At 34.3% G+C, this 27,266-nt stretch overlaps 1 protein-coding gene across 1 annotated transcript in view; it reads right to left on the bottom strand.

The window, feature by feature from the left end:
- LOC145266366 (dynein axonemal heavy chain 2-like) overlaps positions 1 to 27,266 on the bottom strand; it is a 369,464-nt gene that overhangs the window by 208,523 nt on the left and 133,675 nt on the right. The window contains exons 32-36 of the mRNA XM_080121989.1: positions 26,700 to 26,795; positions 14,010 to 14,135; positions 7,911 to 8,021; positions 6,240 to 6,428; positions 4,525 to 4,818 (exon numbers count right to left, since the gene is read on the bottom strand). Coding sequence (XP_079978115.1) covers positions 4,525 to 4,818; positions 6,240 to 6,428; positions 7,911 to 8,021; positions 14,010 to 14,135; positions 26,700 to 26,795 — 816 coding nt within the window. The remainder of the gene's footprint in view (positions 1 to 4,524; positions 4,819 to 6,239; positions 6,429 to 7,910; positions 8,022 to 14,009; positions 14,136 to 26,699; positions 26,796 to 27,266) is intronic.

Raw genomic sequence — 27,266 nt, 5'->3', positions numbered from 1 at the left:
TTTTCTCTGTTTTGGCTTCATATTTGCATGAAGGGCATCCCTATGACAAAGGCGGTTATGTTCAAATTCTTTGGTTTCCAGAAAACACATCTTCCTCCATTCTCTGCGATCCCCTGTTGCACTCTCCCAGGAACTCAGAGAAATTCCACAATGTTTCAGGTTGTCTTTTAGTTTATCTTTGTAACGAAGCAGGGGACGCCCTATTGGATGGCAAGAATTTGTCAGTTGGCCATAAAAAAATTGCTTAGGAACTCTTGAGTCATCCATTCTTACAAGATGACCCGACCACCGCATTTGTATCCTGATCAAAAATGATTCAATACCAGTGATTTCACATCTCTTCAGTAATTCACTATTCGGAACACGATCCTGCCATCCAATATTGCAGATAAAACGCAGGCATCTCATATGGAAGGAGTCAAGCTGATTTATATAATTTAGCGCTTAGTAATTTCTTTCTTATCAGTGAGGAGAATGCCATCCGACGAAAATATTGGAGATGCCCCCCTTAAAATGGGACCAAACACCCCCTTGAGGTTTTGGGAGAATGATTTAAAATCACACCTATCTGCCGCATCTTGTAAGGCCTCAGCTTTCTGCTCCCACCAGTTTTGTTTCATTTTCCAGAGCTGAGATTGTGCCAACCTTTTGGCCATTCTGAAAGCCTTGTGTTTCACTGAAGAATTTTTGTCAGTAATCCATACTTGATGGGTTTGATGCATGTTATTGAGCAGTGGGACAATAGTTGGATCATTTTCATCAAACTTGGTTTTTCCTTCGAACATATCCTAATGACTCTTTGGCAGAGTCATGCACTGCAGTTTTAAGCTCTCTTCAAGATGCCTCAATGTCATTCCCACATACAACGGAGGACAGCTTTTCATCAGTAGCCTTTTGCAATGGGTGCATTATCTCCTTAACCTTCAACTTGCCTACATCAATTCTCTTGATGGAAGAATTACGTTGGTTTCAAACAGGGCGCTTGGTTTTCATCCTGACTGTGGAGCAGATCAATTTATGGTCTGACCAATATTTCCCGATGCTGTAAGAACGTGTAAGATTTATATCTTGTCTATCAGAACGACGTACAATGACATAATCAATGAGATGATAATGATTAGACCGGGGATGTTTCCAACTGGCTTTCTTGCAATTAGGCAACTGAAACATAGTATTAGTGAGCAAAAGATCGAATTCACTGCAAAGAGACAATAAGAGAACACCATTTGAGTTGACTTTACCAATTCCATGTGAACCAATGACATTTCTCCAAAATTGTGTATCACTACCCACACGAGCATTGAAGTCACCCAAGACAAACAGCTTATCCTGTATACAGACCTTGTTGATTTGTTCGCGTAAAGAGGAGTAAAACCTCTCCTTTAGCTCATCAGATGAATTAAGTGTAGGTGCATAGCAACTCAAAAATGTGGCATATTTGTCCTTTCCTACTGCAATGCGCAAGGACATAAGTCTGTAATTTATATCAGGGACTCAAGATTTTTGGCAATATCATTCCTGATGGCAAAACCAACGCCAGATTCACGTTTCTCAGAACTTGGTTTTCCAATCCAATAAAAAGTGTATCCACCTTCAACTTCCTCTAGCTGTCCTGTATCAGCAAACCTAGTTTCAGAAAGAGTTACAACAGAAATTCTATGATGTCTTAACACACGTGCTATGATAGTGGTTTTCCATTCAGGGTTCCTTTTGTTATCCTGGAGTGTTCTTACATTCCAAGTCGCAATGAACATATTCGTTCCATGTATTTTGTTTCTATTCTTGATTTTGGTGCAAATATTGGATGGCCAGACATCTGCACCTGATAACAGGGACATGAGCAAGTAAACAATTTTTAGATCACCTTTTATAGACCCCTCCCCATGAAGAGGAAAGCAGTGCCATCCTATAACGGGCTGCTTTGTTATGAAAGGCGGACACGAGTCACAAAATTACTTGCGGGTGTTGTGAAAAACGGCCATCTACCTTTCACCACCTATGTGCAATGTCCATGCTAGGAACTACCAGTGAAATCCTTCACCTGTTCCCGTCACAATCCCATCGTCGCCACAGGGTTTTATTAATTTATTATTAGTTAAAAAAAAAAGAAGAAAAAAAAAGCATATATCGATGTAACAAACCTTAGGCTTAAATGAGTGAAAATTGTTCACTGAACAACCGGCACTTTGATCTGTTTTAAGTGGCCATTGCTTGTGCTGAACAAAGCACACTCTCTCCATCGGATTAACATGGTCTGTACAGGTGCACACATGTGTTACACGTCAGATGATAAAACGATCGCAGGATTTTCTTGTAAGAGTGTTCAATCTCCTAGATCAGTTGTGAGCCAACACTAAAGGGCCTGATCCACCCTGGTAAGCTTTCTGTGCAGCTGGGTACCATACCAGCTATTTCTTGGTTCTTGACTCTAACTGTTAGTTCAGTCTAGTGGACACATTGCTTAGCGATGCTGTACCAACACCGTCCCCTCACAAGGTTTGGCAGCTTTGGAGCTAGCAAGTGAGAGATTTAGGAGATGAGTATATATATTTTATAAAATCAACAGTAGGTTCTCTACAATGCTATGTAGACTACAATGTATTGCTGACACTGCAGAAAAGCATGTGAAGCTTCCTCTAGGTGTATCGTGGTGGGTTTCTGACTATAACAGGCAATCAATTGATTTGATTGAAAAATGGGTGATTTCACTGATTTGGATGTCAATAAAAGTATTGCAAGTGTGGAACAATCGTTGATCCTCAGTCAATCCCCGGCAACGTCGGGTCTCCCTGCTAGTATAAGAATTGTGACCACTTGAAACCCCCATTTCGAGATGGTATTATCACTGTAGCCACACTCCAAGGATGTTTTATTCGGCCATTATCGTTCACTGGACTGACTTGATTTTGATTACACCTGTGTAACTTTTTGCCGAAAATGACCTTTCAAACATCATACTTTTAACTTTTCTTCCTGACAATTCTAAGTTTGTTGCTTTTATTATGCAGGTGCCTGTAAGGTTTATAATAGTTTGTTTAAATGGCTTTTTTGGTACTTTGATAATTATTATTGTCCTTCAGGTGCAAGCTACCATCAAAACGATCTCTCAGCACACACGGCCCAAGTATCAATAAGACGTCAGGTGCATAATTTTTTTCACATGACTTTTTGGTACATTTGAAAATGCAGGTTCACGCTTTTTATCAAAAACGATCGCTCGGCAACACAACCCAAATATCTATCATATTAACCTCACCTGTCTGTTTAAATGTATGTATGTATGTATGTATGTATGTATGTATGTATGTATGTATGTATGTATGTATGTATGTATGCTGCCTAAACCTTTCGACAGAGGTGACGTATTTTCACAACATCGGTATCGTTTTGAAGCTCGACCATTCGGACGACAAATATTGAAAAATTGGCTAAAAACATTAATTCCTTCACCCTCAACTGGGCACTTTCCTACAGGGAGGGTCGCTTTTTGCGTCAATATTTTCGAAAGTCATCGCCTCTTTTCAATTTTGTAGCCTTAATTAAAACCTACGTCACTTCCGGTTTGGCGATGGGCGCAACAGTAAAGATATCACTTTTTTCACGTTCTTTTCTTTCTTTGCGGTATGGGTTCGAGCCTGCCTGCCTACTACCACTTTTTTTTTGGCTCAACACAAATCTCTAAACACCTGGGCAACGCCTGGCACCCAGGCTAGCTCCTCAAATAAGCCAGTGTTTATCGATGTCAAAGGGAATCCTATTTGAGCTTTGAATACTATATATATATATATATATATATATATATATATATATATATATATATATATATATATATATATATATATTCCAGGTAGAAAGATATAAAAAAAATAAGAATAATGGAATTTCAACAAGGGTCGTTGATAGTGCTCAATAAAAGAGAGCAAATTATATTTTATTATTCTTTATGTAAATACAGTCATATCTTGCTACGATGTGCAGACCGTCTCAATCATATTTGATTTTATCAATCAAGAAAATACAAAAATTAAAAAGGTTCAAGACCATTTTTAAATTTTGACGCCAGTCATGGCATATTTTCTCTCCTCCAAAATTGAACCTTTTTAATTTTTGTATTTTAGTTCTTCTTGCCTGATGAAATCAAATGATCGAAACGGTTTGCACATCATGGCAAGATATGATTGTATTTACATAAAGAATATATACATATATATGTATATATATATATATATATATATATGTATATATATGTATATATATATATATATATATATATATATATATATGCATTCTACTCTCTAACTTCTCTAATATCTATTCATCAATCCCATTGGAAAAACTCTAAACAATTTTTAGCATGAAATGACCTAAAAGGTTGCATTTCTGTAAAACCAACCAAACAACCAAACAAACAAACAATACATTTTACTAGGGACGAATGTGAAGTATGTCACAATACAATCAATCTAGAGCACTAAGCAAGACAACAGATGAACATGCAAGAAATCCAACCCTTTTGTCGCTTACCTGTGCGAGGCCAGAGAACATTCTGCCCATGGATTTATAGTCCAGACCCTCGGAACAGTTGACTACAATGACATAACTGCCCAAAGCTTTACCCAGATCTTTAGTGGTTTCAGTCTTGCCTGTTCCTGCAGGGCCTTTTGGACTTCCACCTCGGTTTAAGTGCAATGCAGTGGTCAGCGTCATATAACATCGGTCAGTGAGGGGTGTGATCACAAGACGGCCAGAGTTGCCCAAATATTCGTAACCATATTGGAACTGTGTGTTTGTCTGACGTATGAAGCAGTCACCTTCGTCCTGGAAGAATAAAAAAAAAAGAACATAAAGGATGAAATTAATGAAATAATATTTTGTCTCGTCTTGCAGAATCTTGCCAGTGATTATGACAACAATATGGTTGTACGAGAAAGAAGATGACGTCAGCTGGTTTTAAAGGTCATGACTGCATCCCTGTAAGCAGTGCTGATGCTAGAAGAACATCATCATCATTATCATCATCGTTGTATTGATCATTATCTTTGTTATAATTGTAATCAGTCATCATTATCATCATCTACATCAACATCATCATCATCGTTACCATCATCTACATCATCATCATCGTTATCATCATCTAAATCATCATCATTATCATCATCTACATCATCATCCTTATCATCATATATTTCATTATAATCGTTGTCATCATTTACATCATCATCATTATCATCCTCATCATCATTATCATCTATTTCATCATCGTCGTTATCATCATAATCATCATGATCATCATGATCGTTATTATTATCTACATTATCATCATCATCATTATCATCATCCTCATTGTATTCGTCATTATCATCATTATCGTCATCATCTTCATTATAATCTTTGTCGTGATCGTCCTCATCAGAACCTTCATCATTGGCATCATCATCATCATCATCATCATCATCATCATCATCATCATCATCATCATCATCACTATTAAAATCATCATTATTTTTTTATTCTTATCATTGTCGTCATCATTAGTGACACTGTAAATAATTTGCCGTCTATTATTTGAACTAAGGTTATTTTACATGAGATCAAAACCTACACACACCCAGCACAAACACAGTGCATCATCTTTGGAGAAAATAGAAACTACACTTTGATCCTTGGGTAGAGTGTGTATTTTAGTTAAAGTTTCACGTTTGACACAAATTGAAATTTTAAAATGACTTTTTTTAAGTTACCTTTCTCTTATGGAAATCGCTCCAGATAAAGTATGAAGCCACTTTGTGTAAGTAGCTAAAAAATAAAATACTACTGCATATTATTATATAGTTTAATTAATTAATTTTTCATTCACTACAGCGTCTTACTTCAATTGACTGAGCCATTTAAGAGCAGTGATGTCTTGCTTTGTTCGAACAGAGTCTCAACTGACTGAGCCATTCAAAAGCTGTGATGTCTTACCTTGTCCCAATAGAGTCTCAATTGACTGAGCCATTCAAAAGCTGTGATGTCTTACCTTGTCCCAATAGAGTCTCAATTGACTGAGCCATTCAAAAGCTGTGATGTCTTACCTTGTCCCAATAGAGTCTCAATTGACTGAGCCATTCAAAAGCTGTGATGTCTTACCTTGTCCCAATAGAGTCTCAATTGACTGAGCCATTCAAAAGCTGTGATGTCTTACCTTGTCCCAATAGAGTCTCAACTGACTGAGCCATTCAAAAGCTGTGATGTCTTACCTTGTCCCAATAGAGTCTCAACTGACTGAGCCATTCAAAAGCTGTGATGTCATTGCAGCCGGATTTGATCAATTTTTCAATAATGTCCCTGCCATGGACTTCAATCGTGACGATAGCAACGACTTTTAATCGCTGGATTTTTGTAAGGTTACTTCGGATTGCTTCCGAATATTTGTCTAGCATGATCACCTGGAAGATAAAAATAAATCGTTAACGAACAAACAGAATTTGGGATAAAACAAAAAAAAAAAGAAAAAAAAAGCGTCTATGAATTTTTTAGATGAGGATTATTTGAATTATTTTGATTCTTCGGACTACGGTTCTCATCTTGGATGTTATTTTCTTGGTCGATGTAACCATTGACCTTTTCTTAGTAGAGATCCCTAGGTGTAAGAAGCCCTTCTACTCCAATGGTTTCCTCCCCAAAACTGCTAGACTTTGAAACTCTCTTCCGGGATTCTGCTTTCTAAACTGTACTGACTTGCAGAAGTTCAAGTGCAATGTGAACAGACATCTTGCTGCTCATCTCCTTCATAATATCCCTGCAACTTATGTCCCCGTTAGTAGCCCCCTACTTCAAAGTGGCACTGTGCCTTGTTTGGGGTGAAAATTGCATAAAAAGGGTGTATTTTATCAAGGATCAGTGGTGGTAAAATTCAGTTGTAAAAGTTACATTTTTCTGAAGGTTAAAGGTTCAATCCACAGTGTAGGTAACATTCAAAATACAATTGGGAATTACTTTTCTACTCAGTCATGGCTGACAGAACAAGAGCATGCTGCCTCCATGGATTAGATAAAAAGGTTCTGTTCGAAATCCTGTGCAGATTCACGAGTTTGGCAGAAAAGATTCCCCCGAGTTCGACAGAAAGATTCCCGAGTTTGACAAAACACACCCGAAGAAGATCGGGGGTTATATCGGCTGAAACATTGTGGAAATGACAGTCAAGATAAGAACAGTAGTCCGATGAATCCAAATAATACGGATCTGACAAAATTTGGTATTCTACATCTTTTTCGCTATGAGATTCAGAGTTGATGGAATTTCAGAGAAATGTTCAAACCAGAGAAATTTTTTAAAAAGTGGTGAAAATACATGTAGCAATGTTGTTCGGGAAAGAGGTGTAAAAATAATGTTAGAAACGGATTTTTTCTATAAAAGGTTAGATTAATCAGAAAAGTGAAAAATCCATTAGAAATTAAAGATTAAAGTACTTATACAGAATACGGACCGTGCTGAAAAAATAATGTTATCATTTAGAAAGCCGTTCTTAACATGAGGGGAGGCAGTTTATAACTATTCCGTACATTTACCTAACAATTTAATAAACAAAAAAAAAACGTAAAAACTGAATTCAATTTGAAAATTCAATATGAAAATAGCACAGTATATATTCTACATAAATACCAAGATTAAAATTAGAGCCACGTGTTCAGAATGTTACGTCACAGGGAGAAAGTATCCAGTGGCAATTAACGAGTAAGCTGATAAAATCTTTCTCTTGTTTCCAAATCGGAGAATTCTCGGAGTTCCTTGATTATATAACAGAAAGAATAATGGCTGAATTTTTGTTTCTTTTGAGCCATTGAAGAAAGTAAAAAAGGATACAAAGGAAAAAAAAAAAAGAAAAGAAAACAGAAAACGAGTAAATGAATAAAACCCTTGAACAAGACCTGTTTTTTCTTGAGAACCTTCAAGGATTTTTTATCCCCTCTCTCTTTGACTTGGCCAAGAGCTTTGGTCACATCGGTCGTCCATTGTATCTGACTTGCGGTTATGGTCAGCTGCAAGGAAATTAAAAAAAAAAAAACAAGTAGAGAGATAAACAGAATAAAAAGCAAGCCTCACTCGTAACTGAGAAGAGACACTTACTCTTCAGTGTTACGTCCGTTCATTCATTCTTATAAAAAACATGAGAGCTCGACACAGTTTATTCAGCTTCCCTATGGTTTCCTACGATCGTAGATAACTATTTATAGAGATCTATAGGCTAGAGAATTCTTATGCAAGGGAGATAATCTAAAACAAGGAAACTTATGGCGTCCTTATCACACTAATCTTCTTACACTGTCCCACTTTTCCTGAAAATGATTATCATCACATTTATGTATTATAGTTTTTATTTATGTATCATATTTCATAATTATTTATTACAGTTTATAATTACATATGACATTTATGTATTACGTTTTATATATTACAAGTGGCGTGCAATAAGTAATGCCCCTGACCCACTTCCCATAGTAGTAGAGCAACGAAACTTGGCTTTCTCTACATAGGAACCACCCAGAGTTATGCATTTCTACCATCGTTTGATGCAGCTCTGGAGACCGTTTTTGTAGAACACCCCAGGTTGGTCCTCCAACCACGACGTGACTTCAGAAATCAAGGCTGCATCATCTGGGAAACGCTTTCCTTTCAAAAACAACTTCATGGCTGGGAAGAGGTGAAAGTCAGAGGGTGCAAGGTCAGGAGAGTAGAGAGGATGGGGAAGGATTTGATAACCACACGCCCGTGCTTCTGATCTGGCGACATGCGAGTTGTGGACCGGAGCATTGTCCTACAGGAAGAGGGTAACTTTGCTGATCTTGCCCCGTCTCTTGATTTTGATAGCTTCCTTTAATTTCCTCAAAAGTGAAGCATAATAGGCTCCTGTAATCGTGGTACCCTTTGCCAGGAAGTCTGTCATCACTACTCCATCCTGGTCCCAGAAGACTGTGAGCATGACCTTGCCAGCGGAGGGCTACACACTTGCCTTCTTTGGAGGTGGTGAGTCCAAGTGCTACGACTGCATTGACTGGGCTTTGATCTCTGGATTATAGTGATGGACCCAGGTTTCATCTTGTGTAATCAGTCTTTTGAAAAACTTTGACTCATCTTCTTGGCACATCTCCAAATTCATCCTCGAGCACTCGACACGTTCTCGCTTCTGGAATGGTGTGAGCAACCTGGGAATCCATCTGGCAGACACCTTATGCATATGCAAATGGTCATGAATGATAGTTTCCACAGACCCTGTAATAATCTTGACATCTTGGGCTATTTGGCAAATAATAATGCGCCGATCTTCCAAAATGGCAGCCTCAACTTGACGGACAGATGCCTCATCAATGGCAGAAGGGAGCGACCAGGTCTGGGAGATGTTTTCACAGACTTTTGGCCATGTTTGAATTCACGATGTTAGCGTTTTACAAGGTCATATGATGGGGCATTATCACCATAAGCTTCTTTCATTTCATCAAAAGTCTCCTGTAGTGTGCGTCCTTTCAAATACAAAAACCGGATCACTGCTCGACATTCAACAGGCTCCATTTCACACCTGACTCAGTTCAAACACCTGTAAACAGAAACCACAATTAGTTCAGAGCTGTAATTTGCTACATAACCCGCAGAGATATAAATCATTGCACATGCAAAATTTCAGCTAGATCAAACAACTGAAAGTGGGTCAGGGGCATCACTTATTGCACGCCTCTCGTACACCTTATATATTATATTATATGTACGTATTATATTTATATATTATATTTATGTATTACATTTAATATTTATGTATCATATTTTATATTAATGTATTATATTATGTATTACATTTAATATTTATGTATTACATTTAATATTTATGTATCAAATTTTATATTTGTGTATTACATTTTATATTTATGCATCACATTTTATATTTATGTATTACATTTTATATTTATACATCACATTTTATATTTATGTATTACATTTTATATTTATGTATTGCATTTTATATTTATGTGTTACATTTTATATTTATGTGTTACATTTTATATTTATGTATCACATTTTATATTTATGTATCACATTTTATGATTATGTATTACATTTTATATTTATGTATTGCATTTTATATTTATGTATTACATTTTATATTTATGTGTTACATTTTATATTTATGTATCACATTATATATTTATGTATTACATTTTATATTTATGTATTACATTTTATATTTATGTATTACATTTAATATTTATGTATTACATTTTATATTTATGTATCACATTTTATATTTATGTATTACATTTTATATTTATGTATTACATTTTATGTTTATGTATCACATTTTATATTTATGTATCACATTTTATGATTATGTATTGCATTTTATATTTATGTATCAAATTTTATATTTATGCATAACATTTTATATTTATGTATCACATTTTACATTTATGCATTACATTGATACATATGTATCACATTTTATATTCATGTATCACAGTTTATATTTATGTATTACATTTTATATTTATGTATTACATTATACATTTATAAATTCATGTATTACATTTTATATTTATGTATTACATTTTATATTTATGTATCACATTTTATATTTATGCATTACATTTTATATTCATGCATTACATTTTATATTTATGTATCACATTTTATATTTATGTATTACATTTCATATTTATGTATCACATTTTATATTTATGTATTACATTATACATTTATAAATTACCTTGTATATTTATATATCACATTTTATATTTATGTATTACATTATACATTTATAAATTACCTTGTATATTTATGTATCACATTTTATATTTATGTATTACATTATACATTTATAAATTACATTTTATATTTATGCATTACATTTAATATTTATGTATTACATTATCTATCTATCTATATAAAAGCGAAAATGTGTGTATGTATGTATGTATGTATGTATGTATGTATGTATGTATGTATGTATGTTCGCTTTTTGTGTATGTCCAAGAAAGGCTTTTTTCAAAGAAGCAGTCGGTCGGTTCGCAACTTCTTAAAACTTTTTATATCACATATAAATCATAATATCTCTGAGTTTACAATGGAGCTCGCCTGTCTATTTAATTTGCTTGACTTCGGGACGATAAATATTCAACATTTGTTGCTCGCTGCATGTGGATTAGGCTTTTTCCTATAATAAAAGTGACACTAATTCTGCCGGTATTTTTCCGGTGGCGATCGCCGGAAATGTCCGAAAGCAATCAGCTTTGATCAATGTGGATATATTTTCCTTATATCAAACAATTGCTATTCAATTTGGACAAGGGGAGTGGTCCCCCCTCCACCAATATCTTTGGAGAATAAAAATAAAAAAAAAGCGTTCCTGCAGTAAATGAAATGCTATCCCGCAGTCAAAGTTGACCTCATTAAGTCATTAAAACATGCACCTGCCAAATCCAATTAATTAAATAAATTCAAACGTGTTTCCATTAGTATCTTGCGGTGGCCCAATGGTTAACGTCGTATGTTTTTTTTTCACACTTTAATTTCCAAATTCGCCTCAAGGGTTCGGGTTCGGACCTCATATTCACCTACCAAAACTTTTTTTTATTATTTTACCCCCCCCCCCCCCCCGAGTTTTGATTTAACTCCAAACACCCGGGCAATGCCGGGTACACACCGCTAGTACATTTATAAATTACATTTTATATTCATGTATCACATTTTATATTTATGTATTACATTTTATATTTATGTATCACATTTTATATTTATGCATTACATTATACATTTATAAATTACATTTTATATTTATGTACCACAGTTTATAATTATGTATCATATTTTATATTTATGTATCACATTTTATATTTATGTATCACATTTTATATTTATGTATCACATTTTATGTTTATGTATTACATTTTATATTTATGCATTACATTTTATATTTATGTATCACATTTTATATTTATGTATTACATTTTATGTTTATGTATTACATTTTATATTTATGTATCACATTTTATATTTATGTATTACATTATATATTTATGTATTACATTTTATATTTATGTATTACATTATATATTTATGTATTACATTATACATTTATAAATTACATTTTATATTTATGTACCACATTTTATATTTATGTATCATATTTCATATTTATGTATTACATTATACATTTATAAATTACATTCTATATTTATGCAATCACATTTTATATTTATGTATTACATTATACATTTATAAATTACATTTTATATTTATATACCACATTTTATATTTATGTATCATATTTTATATTTATGTATCATATTTTATATTTATGTATTACATTTTATGTTTATTATTATTATTATTATTATTTAATAGTGCATATTTCTTTGAGTATTTGTTAGCATTTGTGTGTGCTAAAATGGTTACAATAGTTCAAAATAAAAATTAACTCATTCTTAGGCAACAACGGATAATCTAATATATAAAGGCAATATTTCTGTCTGTCTATATGTATGCCCGTCTCCATATTTTCAAACTCTATCTCTTCTTCCGAAAGTAAAAGATGCAGAGCAGTGCTCGGAGCGTCAAATGATTGAATTTTTTATGGACCGTTCTTTTATAGGTCTTTAGTTGGTTAAAATAGTTTTTAAAGAGTCAAAAATGGGTTCGAAATTAAAAAAAAAACTCGTTACACATTTTTTGCATTAATCTCAGCATATTTTATATTTTTAATTTTTAATCAGTTCATATATATATGTCACGTTGGTACACGTCACTAGCTTTGAATGCTACAGATTTGCTTGAGGTTTCGATTCTAGCTGATGGCACTCAAATACATTTTTTTTTATTTTTGAAATCACGACTCTATGATTTTTAAATCACGACTCTATAATAATATATACGAAATCTGGAGAAATTAAAATATCATATTTAAGCGTATTTTATGACCGGGCAAAGCCGCCTCCTCACCTTGGCTAGTATTAACATGAATTGGAAAATACAAAAACCTTACAAGTCACTTAAAATAGTAATTCTGCTTTAAAAAACATATTCTGTTTTCGTAATCACATTTTATCACCGTTTCATATAATGCCGAGAAGCGTTAGTCAGTATTTATGGATAAAATTTATATATTTATATTTTTTAATCGGAAACAAACATGCAGTAGCATCAGAAGTAATGGCTCAGTGGTTAACGACACGGACTGACAATCTGAGTGTGCCATGTTCGAATCCAGTTCGTTCCACAGAAACACTTTCACTTAAGAATGTTGGCAACCTTCACGTGGCTCCTCGCGTAAGTACTCGGTACCATTTAAGGTTCTGACAGAATTTTAGTTTTTTATATACAAGGATTATGTGTCCTATGGATCCAAATTCTAGCATTTGTTAAATAACTGTCTGCTCGTTTCGGCTTCTGTTTTTTGCTGTCTATTTGAATGAATAATTATACATGGTGAAGCGGACAAGAAAGCCATTCTTAACATGGGAAAAGGGAGGGTGCTTTCACGTTATCTGAGAGGAAAATCATTATTAATCAGAGGGGACTATATCTTGCATGTAACTGTCATCCCGTCTGGTAGTTAAAAGAAACAGACAATTATGACTTGATGAGGTTATACTCAGGATTGACATGAGGCATTATGCAATGAACTCATTGAAATTGGGTATAACTTGATTATTACAGGGGACGGCTCAACAAGAACTTGTTTACATTAAACTTGAAGACGACAATATTGTAGTTAGTTGGAAAGCATGCCAGCGAAACAGAGTTCCATAGACTTGGAGTTCTAGGAGGAAAAAAGCTCTATTCATGCCCACCTTACTTCAATAAATGCTAATAAATCATTAAACGGAAGCGTTTTCATCCAATTTATTCTTCACACTCGTATCTTGTCACTCACAAATACCAATAAATGTTAATATGTATTAAATGAAATTATTATGCACCACATTTTTATCACAGCTAAACTATCACCCTTGTGTCACACGTTATTGCTTCTTTCTGCCTACCTGTCCTGACCAGTCTTTGATCCATTTATCTCGTTTATTTAAGTTCTTTTTCAATGCACTCCGAGTGTTCACCAGGATTTCTTTCAGGTTATGCCGCATTGTCCTTTCGACATCGCACAACCACGCCTGTATTTAAAACAAAAAACATGCATTAAAAACAAAGGCGCACAAAAAAAATGTTCACGAAGATATAAACGGCGCAAGGAAACTTTTATTTAGTGTTAGGGAGAGAGATAGAAAGGGAAACTATTGGCAGTGGCGTAGCTAAACAAGTTATTACGATGACGTCGGCGTGGAACAGTAGATATCGGGATAGCTTTGTAAGCTCCGGGTTTCATATTTGCACTCAGGTAACGAATTGATTTTTTTTTTTTTTTTTTTGTTGAAGAAACTTTTAACATATAAACAGGGTTATCTATGTGATTTTTTTTCGTTCACTTCTTTTTTATTTTCCTGTTTTTATCTCTTTTTTTTAATTTTTTCCATGCTCTTTTTTTTTTTTTTTTTTTTTTTTTTTTTACGCCTCGCCCTTGTTCAATATCCTGGGCACCCCTACTAGTAAAGATATAAAAGTAAAACTGTCTTTGCTCAAAGAACTTTCATTTAGTGTTAGGGACAGAGATAGAAAGGGAAACTATTGGCAGTGGTTGTAGCTAGAGAAGTTTTTGTTATGAATGTTTTACAAGGGGGAAACCATAGGCTGAAGCGCAGTCGAGCACCTGCGATGAAAATAACGATAAAATACTGTGAGAAAGAAGAAGTGGGGGGAAGAAACGAGCATCGGCCACTAGATTTCGAAGTCGGTTTTGTATAGTCAAGGTAGGAAAAGGTGCTCTGAATAGCACCTTCTGAGATGTCGCAACAGTACTTCATCTTTGAACGTATTTGGCTCTTGCGAAAAGAACAAGTTACTTTTTGGGGGAGGGGGAGCAGTAGATTACCTTTCTATAAGGCATCGATTCTGCTGGCCTAGAGGCGATGGTCTCCAACCCAACAGCATGACACTTTTTACTTTTTGAACTAGAAAGCTACTTATATGGGACATCACTTGTTCCGACCCTCTCATGCCGTCGAAGATTGCTGAACCTGCTGAATCTGCTATCAGTCTTGGCACCACAACTCAGTTCACCAAAACCAGAAAAAGAGTCAGATACAACTCAGTTCATCAAAACCAGAAAAAAGGGTCAGATACAACTCAGTTCATCAAAACCAGAAAAAAGGGTCAGATACAACTCAGTTCACCAAAACCAGAAAAAAGGGTCAGATACAACTCAGTTCATCAAAACCAGAAAAAAGGGTCAGATACAACTCAGTTCATCAAAACCAGAAAAAAGGGTCAGATACAACTCAGTTCATCAAAACCAGAAAAAAGGGTCAGATACAAATCAGTTCACCAAAACCAGAAAAAAGGGTCAGATACAACTCAGTTCATCAAAACCAGAAAAAAGGGTCAGATACAACTCAGTTCACCAAAACCAGAAAAAAGGGTCAGATACAACTCAGTTCATCAAAACCAGAAAAAAGGGTCAGATACAACTCAGTTCATCAAAACCAGAAAAAGAGTCAGATACAACTCAGTTCATCAAAACCAGAAAAAAGGGTCAGATACAACTCAGTTCATCAAAACCAGAAAAAAGGGTCAGATACAACTTAGTTCATCAAAACCAGAAAAAAGGGTCAGATACAACTCAGTTCATCAAAACCAGAAAAAAGGGTCAGATACAACTCAGTTCATCAAAACCAGAAAAAAGGGTCAGATACAACTAATGAACTGTTTCATTTTCAAGCCTCTATCAGTCGAAATGTCAGGGATACTCCTGTAAATTTTTTGGTTCCGGAAACACACTTGGTAGAATCATAGAAAATATATATTGAGACAAACAAAAAGGTATTCTAAAGATAAAATGTTTCCGTAAGAAATTAATCGGGAATGTCAGAACAAATAGGAATGTTAGCTAGATAAACAAAAAATATGTGACAAAGATGGATCAACTGGTTTGATTCTTTGGTTGCTTGAGTTAATGACGCAATTAGAAGGAAGTTTTTTTTATATACATGTAGAGTTTGGTCAGTTGAGAGTCAGAGTTGGTGAGACGCAGTCCAGCTGAACAGACGAGGGAGTCAGTTAGTGGCCTCTATACGCCGGCAAAACTGTCCGGTGTATGATATACTAAAATATGTAGACTAAGACAAGCGTGCAACTTTCCAAGTGGGAAAACATTCTGGGAATAAAAGTTGCTGAAAATACAACCTGAGACTTGTTGGTTGTCATTAGAATGAACCTTCATTGCAGCTGTTGTTGATCCGTCAAACAAAACCCAAAGATGGACAAAGGTATGTTTCCCCTATTGACCAGATGTATCCCCCCCACACAGAACTGTGTTCCATCCCTTTGTATTGTCTGTGTTTGTTATATGACCTGTTAAATCAAATGTGAATCAACTTGAGAGCAATAGACACAAACGCTCAAAACTTTCGCATACATGAACATTTATGTAGAACATGAACTGTAGATAAACGCAACGAACGTTACTAGACGATCACAGATACACGAATATATATATATATATATATATATATATATATATATATATATATATATATATATATATATAAAGCTGAACGTCTGTGTGTGTGTGTGTGTGGTCACGAATAGGCTCCTATATGGTTGACTATTTTAAAAAACTGATTACATATAATGATAGAAGATGTATCGAGGATCAGGAATGGGTATGTTTGATATGGCAGAACGGTGGTTCATAAAAATTGTGGGGTCTGCGTTTGCGCCTGGCCCCCAAAGTATGGAAATAAAAAATGAAAAAAAAAAAAAAACGTTTACAAGGATTTTTGATATAGATGTACATAAGAATACTTTGATAAGTATGTTTCAACTTAAATAGGGATGGTATAATAAAATTGTGGGGTCTGCGTTCGCGCCTGTACTCCATGGAAATATGGCATAAACTTTAACAAAGACTTTTCATATCTGTTTGCGCAAGTATACTTTGATAATTATGTTTCAGTTTGAAGAAATATGGTATGATAAAATTATTGAGTGTTCGTTCGCGCCTGACCTCCATAGAATGTAAATATATCACAAAGTTTAACAAGGTTTTTAAAAGGGGTGAGAATCCACAATAATACCTTAACTTTAATCTTAATTCACATTAGCTTTTATCTATTTTTTTGAGTTGAATCATATTGTGTCGAATAAATTCACCTCATAAATTCACGTCCTTATTAAAGTGAAAGCCAAAAGAAAAAAAGTCGGAACTTTAGACAATTCTCGACACAAATTTTGCATAGCTCTGTTTTTTTTCCTTCTCCATTTGCACGTGTCACTCTTTCGAAAATAGATCATAGACAAATAAATAAATAATAAAAAATAAGAACGTTACTTGTTATTGTCTCAAAAAAAAGGAAAAAATCCTGCTCACGTGATTACGTGTCTTTTTAAAAACATTTACATAACTTTTTTTATTTTTATTTATATATCTGTTTAAGCTTTTTTGTCGGTGTACTAGAAGGAATTCAGTTGATTTTACAACCCTTTCTACTTAAAAATACAAACCAATGAACTTTTCTACCATAAAAGTAACTTTTATTGACTATGGTAACATTTATTTCTTGTATATTTATATTATTATATATATAACATTTTCTCTTTGTAAGGAAACATCATTTTGTTGGTCACTCTTGGCTACGAATGGAAACAAAGTTGATATAAAAAATATATTTTCGCGAAAATTATCTTGACTTTCATCATATTTTGCTTAGGGTAAAATTTTTGACTATCAAAACCTATCTCTTTACAACCCCCTCCTTTTCATAACCTATCATACTTTCATTTTCAGTCCATTTTCTGTAGGCTGTTTTTGAACCCAGTCAACGACGGGTACTTCTGCTAGTATATATATATATATATATATATATATATATATATATATATATATATATATATATATATAATGTTGAGACGATTGATCAGAATAAGGAATCGGGAATCTGAAAAATCGGAGCTTTTTGGGTATCAGAATCGGAAAAATTTGTGCATATTTTCGGATGCCAAAAGCGATTCCTTTAATTCAATTTTCTTTATTTGATTTTGGCTAAAATAAAATTTTCCAATGCTGGTGGTAATCATAAAATAATAAATATATTTATATATCCATAAAAGTGAACGTGTCTGTGTGTCTGTGTGTCTGTCTGTGTGTCTGTGTACATTTCCCTATGCAATAACTCTGTCAATTTTTAATTTACAGACTCGAAATTTGATATACAGGCTACTGACATTTGGGAAAATCTACGTGATCGGTTTTCGGCTAGAAATTTGGCTGTTAAGAGGTCAAAGTTCAACGATTTGACCTTTGAGAACTCTACCAAACGCCTCCGACAATTTTCAGTCTAAACACTTGAAATTTTAGATAAAGGTTCCTTGGATATGAATCTAACTTAATAACTTGATTTAGCCCAAAACAATAAATGATAAGAGGTCACAATAGTAGTCAAAGTTAAAAAAATTGACTTTTTTTTTTTTTTTTTTTTTTGCTCAGCATACACCTCCAAACACCCGAACAACGCCGGGCACCCATGCTAGTATATCTATAAAAGTGAACGTGTGTGTGTGTGTGTGTGTGTGTGTGTGTGTGTGTGTGTGTGTGTGTGTGTGTGTGTCTGTCTGTCTGTCTGCCTGCCTGTCTGTGCGTCTGTGTACATTTCCCTACGCAATAACTCTGTCAATTTTTAGTCAACAGACTCGAAATTTGATATACTGGGTTCTGAGATTTGGAAAAATCTATGTGATCAGTTTTCGGCCAGAAATTTGGCTGTTAAGGGAGTCAAAGTTCAACGATTTAACCTTTGAGAACTACCAAACTCCTCCGACAATTTGGGGACTAAACACTTGAAATTTTAGATATAGGTTCATTGGACATGGATCTAACTTAATAACTTGATTTAGCCCAAAACAATAAATGTTAAAGGGTCATAATAGGGGTCAAACTTTAAAAAGATTGACCGCATTTTCATTTCAGCCCGGCGTTGCGCTGGTGTTTGGAGGTGTATGCTGAGCAAAAAAAAAAAAAAAAAAAAAAAAAAAAAAAACGGTCAATTTTTTTAACTTTGACCCCTATTATAACCCTAGGAAAGACGTAGGGAAGAGAAAAGACCATCAAAGGTTTCGAAGTCAGTTTTGAACTCTATCAAAGCTGAATGGGGCGCGCTGAGCAGCTCCTGCCCATATATGGCAACAGTACTCCATCTTAGGGCGTATCTGGCTCTTATACAGATAGAGGATTGTATCGGCAGTGATATACCTACTGGAGCGGTGGAGTGATCCAAGCATTTAGCAACAGATTTGATGTGTGTTCCATTTCAGATCAAGAGGGAAGGTCAGTCCCAGAAGCTTGTTAAGACATGGAGCTTCCCCAAGACGAGAACCATTTATTTCAGTTGGGGCGTGATGGAGGTCAGAGAAGCTTGGTTTTCGATGCATTAAAACTAATCAGCCACCTTTTTCCCTCGATTGCACAACGTTCTCAAGATCAGAAGAGAGAGAATCAGAAAGAGCTTGGTTATTGCTGGCCTTTGAAGTGTTGCCATAGATTGTAGTGTCATCTTCATAAATGTCTGCGAATGACTTATTATTATTTGGATCATTATTTATCACAGTTGTGCTAGATATGTCAGCATTTGTAAATTTTTAGATGAGGATGAGACCTGTAGAAAGTCGGAGGTTACATCTCCCCCCCCCCTCAAAAAAAAAGATCGCATTTTATTTTTACATTTGTATTGTTTAGACTATTCACACTGCTATGAAATAGTTTTATTCTTCCAGCCTGTTGTGGCCCTAAGAAAGGGTCATAAAGAAAGATGTGGGCAACAGATTTAAGTAGAAAGAATATATTGTATAAAAAAGTGAATACAAAGAAAAGTTGTTGGTAATCTTTGACTGGTAAGTTAGACAGTCTGTAGTCTTGCATTAGATCATGATATTTCCTCACAACAGTATTAAACTTCGTGATTTATATAATGGTTAGTTAGACTCTATTATGAGGGAATAGGTAAGTTCTCATAAAAAACATAAAAATAAAAAAGAAGAAGAAAATAGCAACATCTATACTGTTGCATATTAAGACTGTGCACACACATATACACACACACATGCACACACACACAGAGCAGTCTGCACGCTAGTGATGAGATAAACCTGTTAAAACTGATGTCATATAGGGTGAATAGGTCAAGTTGACCTCCCAATTGCCGAGGTTAAACACCTGCGAGAGAACAGATCGATATAAATAAGTGCGGTGAAAGATGAAAGAAACGTGAGCCAGTCAGAAAGTGATGGTTGCCACGGGTTGTCGCTGAAATCTGCTCACCTCTGCTCTTCCCCCACTCCTGTCTACCGATTGAAGTGCACAACACGAAGTGAGAAATAAAAGAATATTTTTCTATTAAATAATTTTGTTGCTACTACTTGTTCATCCCAGCTACATCACACTATAGATACTAACGTCTTCATGCCGCCCAGTAGTTGGCGATAGCGATTGAAGAACACACAATAAGTTGCTTATTCATCATCCTATGCTACAATTGCTTCAAGTATCGAGCCATTCAGAAAGAATACTCTGAACATCACCTCCACCCCCAGATGTGCCAATAGTACTTGCCTCTTATATAGGTTGAGGATTGTGTCCCTTTAGAATTAATGATCATAATATTTCAAGAAAAGTTTCCGTGAGTTCTCGAATCTGCTACCCTAGATTGAGCCAACAGTACAATACTTTTTGTTGCTAACAAGCCACGTATATGAAACGCCACTTTCAAACAAACAAAAATATCGACAAATACAGATAATTAACAAACCATTTTATTTTCCAGCCTTTTCCGGGGTCCTCAGTTCTCGGTGTTATGTAGTAATGGAGTATATATATATATATATATATATATATATATATATATATATATATATATATATATATATATATATATATATATATGCGTGTGTGTGTGTGTGTGTTGTATATATATATATATATATATATATATATATATATATATATGATGATTCATTAAAATTGTGGGGTCTATATATATACTAACAAAATTACCCGTCGTTGAGTCGTTGACTGGGTTCAAAAACAGCCTACAGAAAATGGACTCTGATTTATGAAAGTATGATAGGTTATGAAAAGGAAGGGTTGTAAAGAGATAGCTTCGAATTTTGGGGTATCAAAACCAACGGCAAAATATGATGAAAGTAAAAATAAAATAGATAAACTCCATAATTTATTATACTATACCTGTTCACACTGAAACACTTATCACAATATTCTGTGGATCTATATTAAAAAACCTTGTTAAACTTTGTGACATGTTTCCATTCTATGGAGGTCAGGCGCGAACGAACACCCCATAATTTTATTATACCATATTTCTTCAAATTGAAACATAATTATCAAAGTATACTTACGCAGATAGATATGAAAAGTCTTTATTCAAGTGTGTGCCTATTTCCATTCTATGGAGGCCAGGCGCGAACGCAGACCCCACAATTTTATTATACTATCCCTATTTAAGTTAAAACATACTTATCAAAGTATTATTATGTACATCTATATCAAACACAATTGTAAACGTTTTCTTTTAATTTTTAAATTTTTTATTTCCATACTTTGTGGACCAGGCGCGTACGCAGACCCCACAATTTTAATGAATCATCATTATGCCAGATCAAACATACCCATTCCTGTGTCTCGATACATCTTCTATCATTATATGTGATCAGTTTTCTATAATAGTCAACCATATAGGAGCCTATTCATAACCAGACACACACAGACGTTCAGCTTTATATTATATATATATATATATATATATATATATATATATATATATATATATATATATATATACGTATCTGAATTTGTGTATCGTCTAGTAATATACAATAGAGGTCATGTCAGGTCATGTCATATGCTACCGGTACCATGTAACCCAGTACTACCTGCCTCATGGTCGGGTCACCGGCGACTAAACTGGTTCCTCCACCAGACTTGTTTGGTGAAGAGGGCGGCTAGTCTCCCTGAAGGATTAAAAACAAGACCTTCCAAAGGGCGAATGAACTCTTTTTCTGGGTCAACGGCCAACTAGCACCATGTATATTTGTGTGTGTGTGTGTATATGTGTATTGGGGTGGAGAGGGCTCCCGTAAGCCGCGGTGAAGGCAACCTTTCTAGGAGAAGCAAATCTCTGATTTAAAAAAACCATAAAGCGGAAGATCAGTGCCCGCATTAAGCTGGTCTGCAGTTTAATTTGTTGCTGGCTATCTTGCTCTTGCTTGTTGCTGGATCTCAACATTTTGAACCGAGAGAGACTTAGCTGTCGTACAAAGCTAAGACTCTGTAACATCATATTTGTATAGATACTCCCTCAGGAATTTGGGCTCATGGATTTTAAATGTCTGAGGGAGTGGCACTCGTCTGACAAGACGTTGCAATCATCATATATATATACGTATCTGAATTTGTGTATCATCTAGTAATATACAATAGAGGGTTGTATAGATGATGTGTATATTGACGTGTATATATATTTGATCGATAAAAATGTGCCTATTTATCGACTGGTGATTGTTTAAGCAGGACATATAACAATTATTACATTAATGGACAAATAACAGTTTCTTGGTGTTTTACGTCGGTCGATGGAGAAACATACCTGGTCCATCTTTGGTCTGGATTTGATGGATCCTCGGAAAAACTCAATTAGGATCCCTGTATCTTGGAATAGACTTCCAAGAGAAGTAATAAATGCACCAACAACGCAAAACAGGTGCTGGGATGCTGTATTCTCTTCTGTATAATTTTTTTTCATTACCTTTTACAGTAAAAGATGGTCACACACTTTTAGAAGACACTTATTTTGAATGAAATTTAAATACGAAATTTGAAAACTCTGAAGTGTCAGAAATAATGATAAAATCATTTTTATTTATTTATTTATTTATCTTTTTTTTTTTTTTTTTTTTTTTTTGTAAGTCCAATATTTCGCTAAAAATAGCTTCATCAGGGTAGAAAGTCCGGTTCGGCATTTTTTTTCTTTTCTTCATTTTGGTGTTATGGAGGAGGTGATCCCTCGGAGTAGAAGAAAAGAGAAGAGCAGAGAAATATACGTGTCGTTCCCGTGGTTCCACGTGTGCTCTGCTCTAGTTTCGAGCATGAAATTTAAAAACTATTTCCGACACTTCAAAGTTTGGAAATTTCTCATTTAAATTTTACCTTTTTCCTACATGGCAATTGAAGTATACTTGCTTTAGTTTTTTTTTTTTTTTTTTTTTTTGTCAAATTAATTGAATTGAATTGAGCTGAATCGAGATACTAGAAACTTGGCCTTTTCTCCTTTGAGCGCCGACGATTACATGTTGATCTCAGTTTGGCATACAGTCTTCTCAATGGTCATTATGATATACCACGGGACCTATTATTCCTTCCTGCACCAGAAAGAGGTCTACACAGATATCGCAAGAAACTATTTCATCGTCGTTTTCAATTAAGGCGGAAAAGAGCCGCTTTCTCAATCAAGACCTCTGGACAAAGACTTCCAAGTGAGGTGATAAATGCACCAATAATGCAAAACAGGTTCTGGGCTGCAGTATTCTCCTCTGCTCATCAACAATTACTTTTGTAAACCTATCAAAGTCTTAAAATCGTGTCAGCTGTAATGGACAATCTGTTATTTCAACAGCGTAAGTAACAGTGTTAGGGTGACGGTGGTTAGTTTGTTAATGATTTCATAGTGCTTATTCATTTCAGTTTATCGTCTGCTTTCGTGTATGACGGAAATTACTGACGATAAAATTTTCCAACTTCGTATTTTTTGCAGGAGAAACGATTTTATTTTATATATAAGTACCGAATGAACTCTTACTTTGTCTAAGGATCAACAAGGGTCTATGCGAACAAGAAACTATTTTGCCATCCATTTCAGTTGAACAGGAGATAATAAATGTAGCAACAATGCAAAATAGGTGCTGGGCAACTGTATCCTCTTCCATGTAAATTTATACCACCTTTTCCTACATGACCATTGGAGTATGCTTGTTTTATTTTTTTGTCAAATTAATTGAATTAAGATACGTAAGCGTTAATGTTGTGTGCTTAACATTTCTGCCCATCAACAACTACTTGTGTAAACTTCTCTATTTTTAACGAAATGGTCATTACTGACCAATCATGGCATTCTTCATGAATCGTCACCATTGACTCCGGTTCTGCACCTTTTTGAACAATTCAGCCACGCTAATGTCCGCAATGTCCTTCACGTTGTCTGACATTTTTGTTTTTGTTCTTCCTCGTCCTCTTTTGCCAGGAATCGTACCAAAAGAGCAGATATTTTGTTAAGCTGTCTGTTCTGGCCACGTGTCCCAAAAATCGCAATTTCCTGTCATTGAAGTTGTCCAGCAATCTTCAGCACGGTCCAATCTTTTCCAGAACCCGTTCATTTGCACGTTTGTCTACCCAGCTCACACGAAGAAGTCTACAGTAGCACTATAATGCAAAAGCAGCAATTTTCCTCTTCTCGACTTTCTTCGAAACCCAACATTCTGCTCCGTATGTTGCTAATGAGAATACCAAAGCTTGCAGGAATCGTTTCTTTGCACGTTGTGTAATGGATCTATCTTTCCAGATATTGGTTAGTGCAGTCATTGCTGTCTTTGCTATTGCAATACGTCGTCTTACTTCTTTGGTGTCATCTACTTTGTTTGTGAAAACTCCACCTATTTTTTTTTTATTTTTTTTACACAGTGATCACCACTTATCAAGGCCCGGAAGCCACTCAGGGATAAGGGTTATTGCAAGTACATTACGTTAGTGTGGAGATTTGATGAAGTGTTTACTTAAGGGGGGCGGTTCATTAGGAATTTGTTAACATTGGACTTGAAGACATCCAAGTTGTAGTCCGGTGGGAAGCAGGAAGACGGAACAGAGTTCCACAGGCGTGCAGTTCTAAGAAAGAAGCTTTGTTCATGGAATCCGCGTTTTGATTTAGGCACAGATATAGAGTGGGGGAAATTTTCTCCATTTTCAACATTTTGATCGTCCACAATTAAGTTTTCATCATTTGGTGCCTGTGTTACTTTCATTACCTTTGTTACTTTCATTACCTTTGTTACTTTCATTACCTTTGTTTTGCTGACGATGAAGAAGAGTTCGGCTGCCTTGCTGATTACTTTTACTTCATTGGTTAAGTCTTGTATATATCTTGTTTAATATATATATATATATATATATATATATATATATATATATTTAATATATATATATTTAATATATATATATATATTAAATATATATATATATTAAATATATATATATATAAATATATAAAATATATATATATAAATATATATATATAAAATATATATATATAAAATATATATATTAAATATATATATAAATTAAAAGGTAAATTTCTCTCTATATTTTTATGTATATACCTGTATATCTATGTATATGTATATATGTGTGTCTATTTTTTCATATATATGCATGTATATATTTGTAATGTGGTACTTAAAGCAAACTTATAATTTAAATTCAAATCTATATTTTACTCTATTTCTTTTCTATCTCTAACCCATATTAATTTTCTTATAAATTTTAAATCCAGGCCTTTTATTTAAATTTTTTTCAGATACATCTGCCTTACTTTTAATGCTAGGTTTATTTATGGTGTCTTTTAAATTTAATAAAAACCTTTCAAAATTTAATGACGAGGAGACCTTGCTTATTAAAAAACTATATGTAATTATTGTACGTAACTTGATGTCTACCACAATAAAAAACATTGTTTTCCGAAACGATCGTACAGATAATTGATTTTGTTGTTGTTCCTTCTTATGAAACGGATTTTTAATTTAATTATAATTTGATTTTTAAATTTTAAATTATCAATCACATTACTTATATATATATATATATATATATATATATATATATATATATATATATATATATATATATTAAAAAGGTGGGGTGACAATATGCATCTGGCCAATTTCAAAGAACTCTGTCATTCCTATCAAAGTCTTAAAATTTTGTCAGCTATAACGAATAGTCTTCTAAGAGAGGTAATAAACACACTAACAAAGCAATTCGAATTGGACAGTATCTTATCCTCTGTGTGTTTATAGCACGTTTTTCCTACATGACAACTGAAGCAAGTTTTCCTTATTTCTTTTCCAAATAAATTGAATTAAATTCATGATTCATACGAAAGATTGGACAAATGATTGCGATTTGAAAGAACAAAAAGTTTTTAAAAAATATTTGAATTAACACTTTCATGTTAAAACTTTCTTGCTTTTGAGAGTGAGGAGGAGGAAAGCCATTTCCAACAAGCAAAGAAAGAAAGAGGCTAAGCAATTATAATCAGTTGCTTTTTCCTGTAGGAATCAGATTAAGGATACAAATGTAGAATTTTCATAAATCGTTTAAATTTTTAAGAATAAATAAAAAGTAAAAAAAAAGTTACTAATATTATTTTTTCTAATTAATATTAATTTTTTAATAAATATGATTTTTTTTAAATTTAAAATTACAATAATATGCATCATAAAAAAATGCAATAAAAAATTTGGCTATAAATCGAAAATTTAGTACTAAATGAATAGCAGGACTTGCTCACCTCAACTGGACCCTCAACGATCATGTTGGGCCAAAACTCGACAAATTCACCATCAGAAGAGAACATGCCCGACGCTTCCCAACGATTACCTGTTGGCTGAAAGAAGGAAAAAGAAAAACATAATAATCATCACCACCACCAAAATCCCACCCCTTTGCTGTACGAGTCCCTAGATGCCGAAAAAAGTTTCTAGTCTGGCAGCTTCTTTCCTTGGACCACTTGTCTTTAGTCATATTTTCCCCAACTGTGCCAACACACGGAAATTTAAATGCAATGTGAACAAACATTCGTTTGCTGCTCAACTCCCCATCCGGGTTGCAGTCTTTTCCTATAAATCTGGCCACTATCACAGCAGCTCCTTATGCATCAGTAGCAATATGATTGCCTCTGTCTACTTACCTCCCAATGAGGGCAACGTTAGACATAAAAGTTTGTTTTTAATATGGGGAAAATCCAACTCCGTGAAAAGGAGCATTTCTCATTCACTATACCATCAGAACAGATACTACACTTTTTTTGTTTGAGGTGAATAAACAGCAACAGGGAGGTGACTGACAACCTGGGTGT

This window comes from Euprymna scolopes, chromosome 41, assembly GCF_053919585.1.
Source record: "Euprymna scolopes isolate OS-2025 chromosome 41, ASM5391958v1, whole genome shotgun sequence".
Taxonomy (NCBI): Eukaryota; Metazoa; Mollusca; class Cephalopoda; order Sepiida; family Sepiolidae; genus Euprymna; species Euprymna scolopes.
The sequence above is the reverse complement of the archived record's forward strand: the minus strand, read 5'-3'. Positions and strand labels throughout refer to the sequence as shown.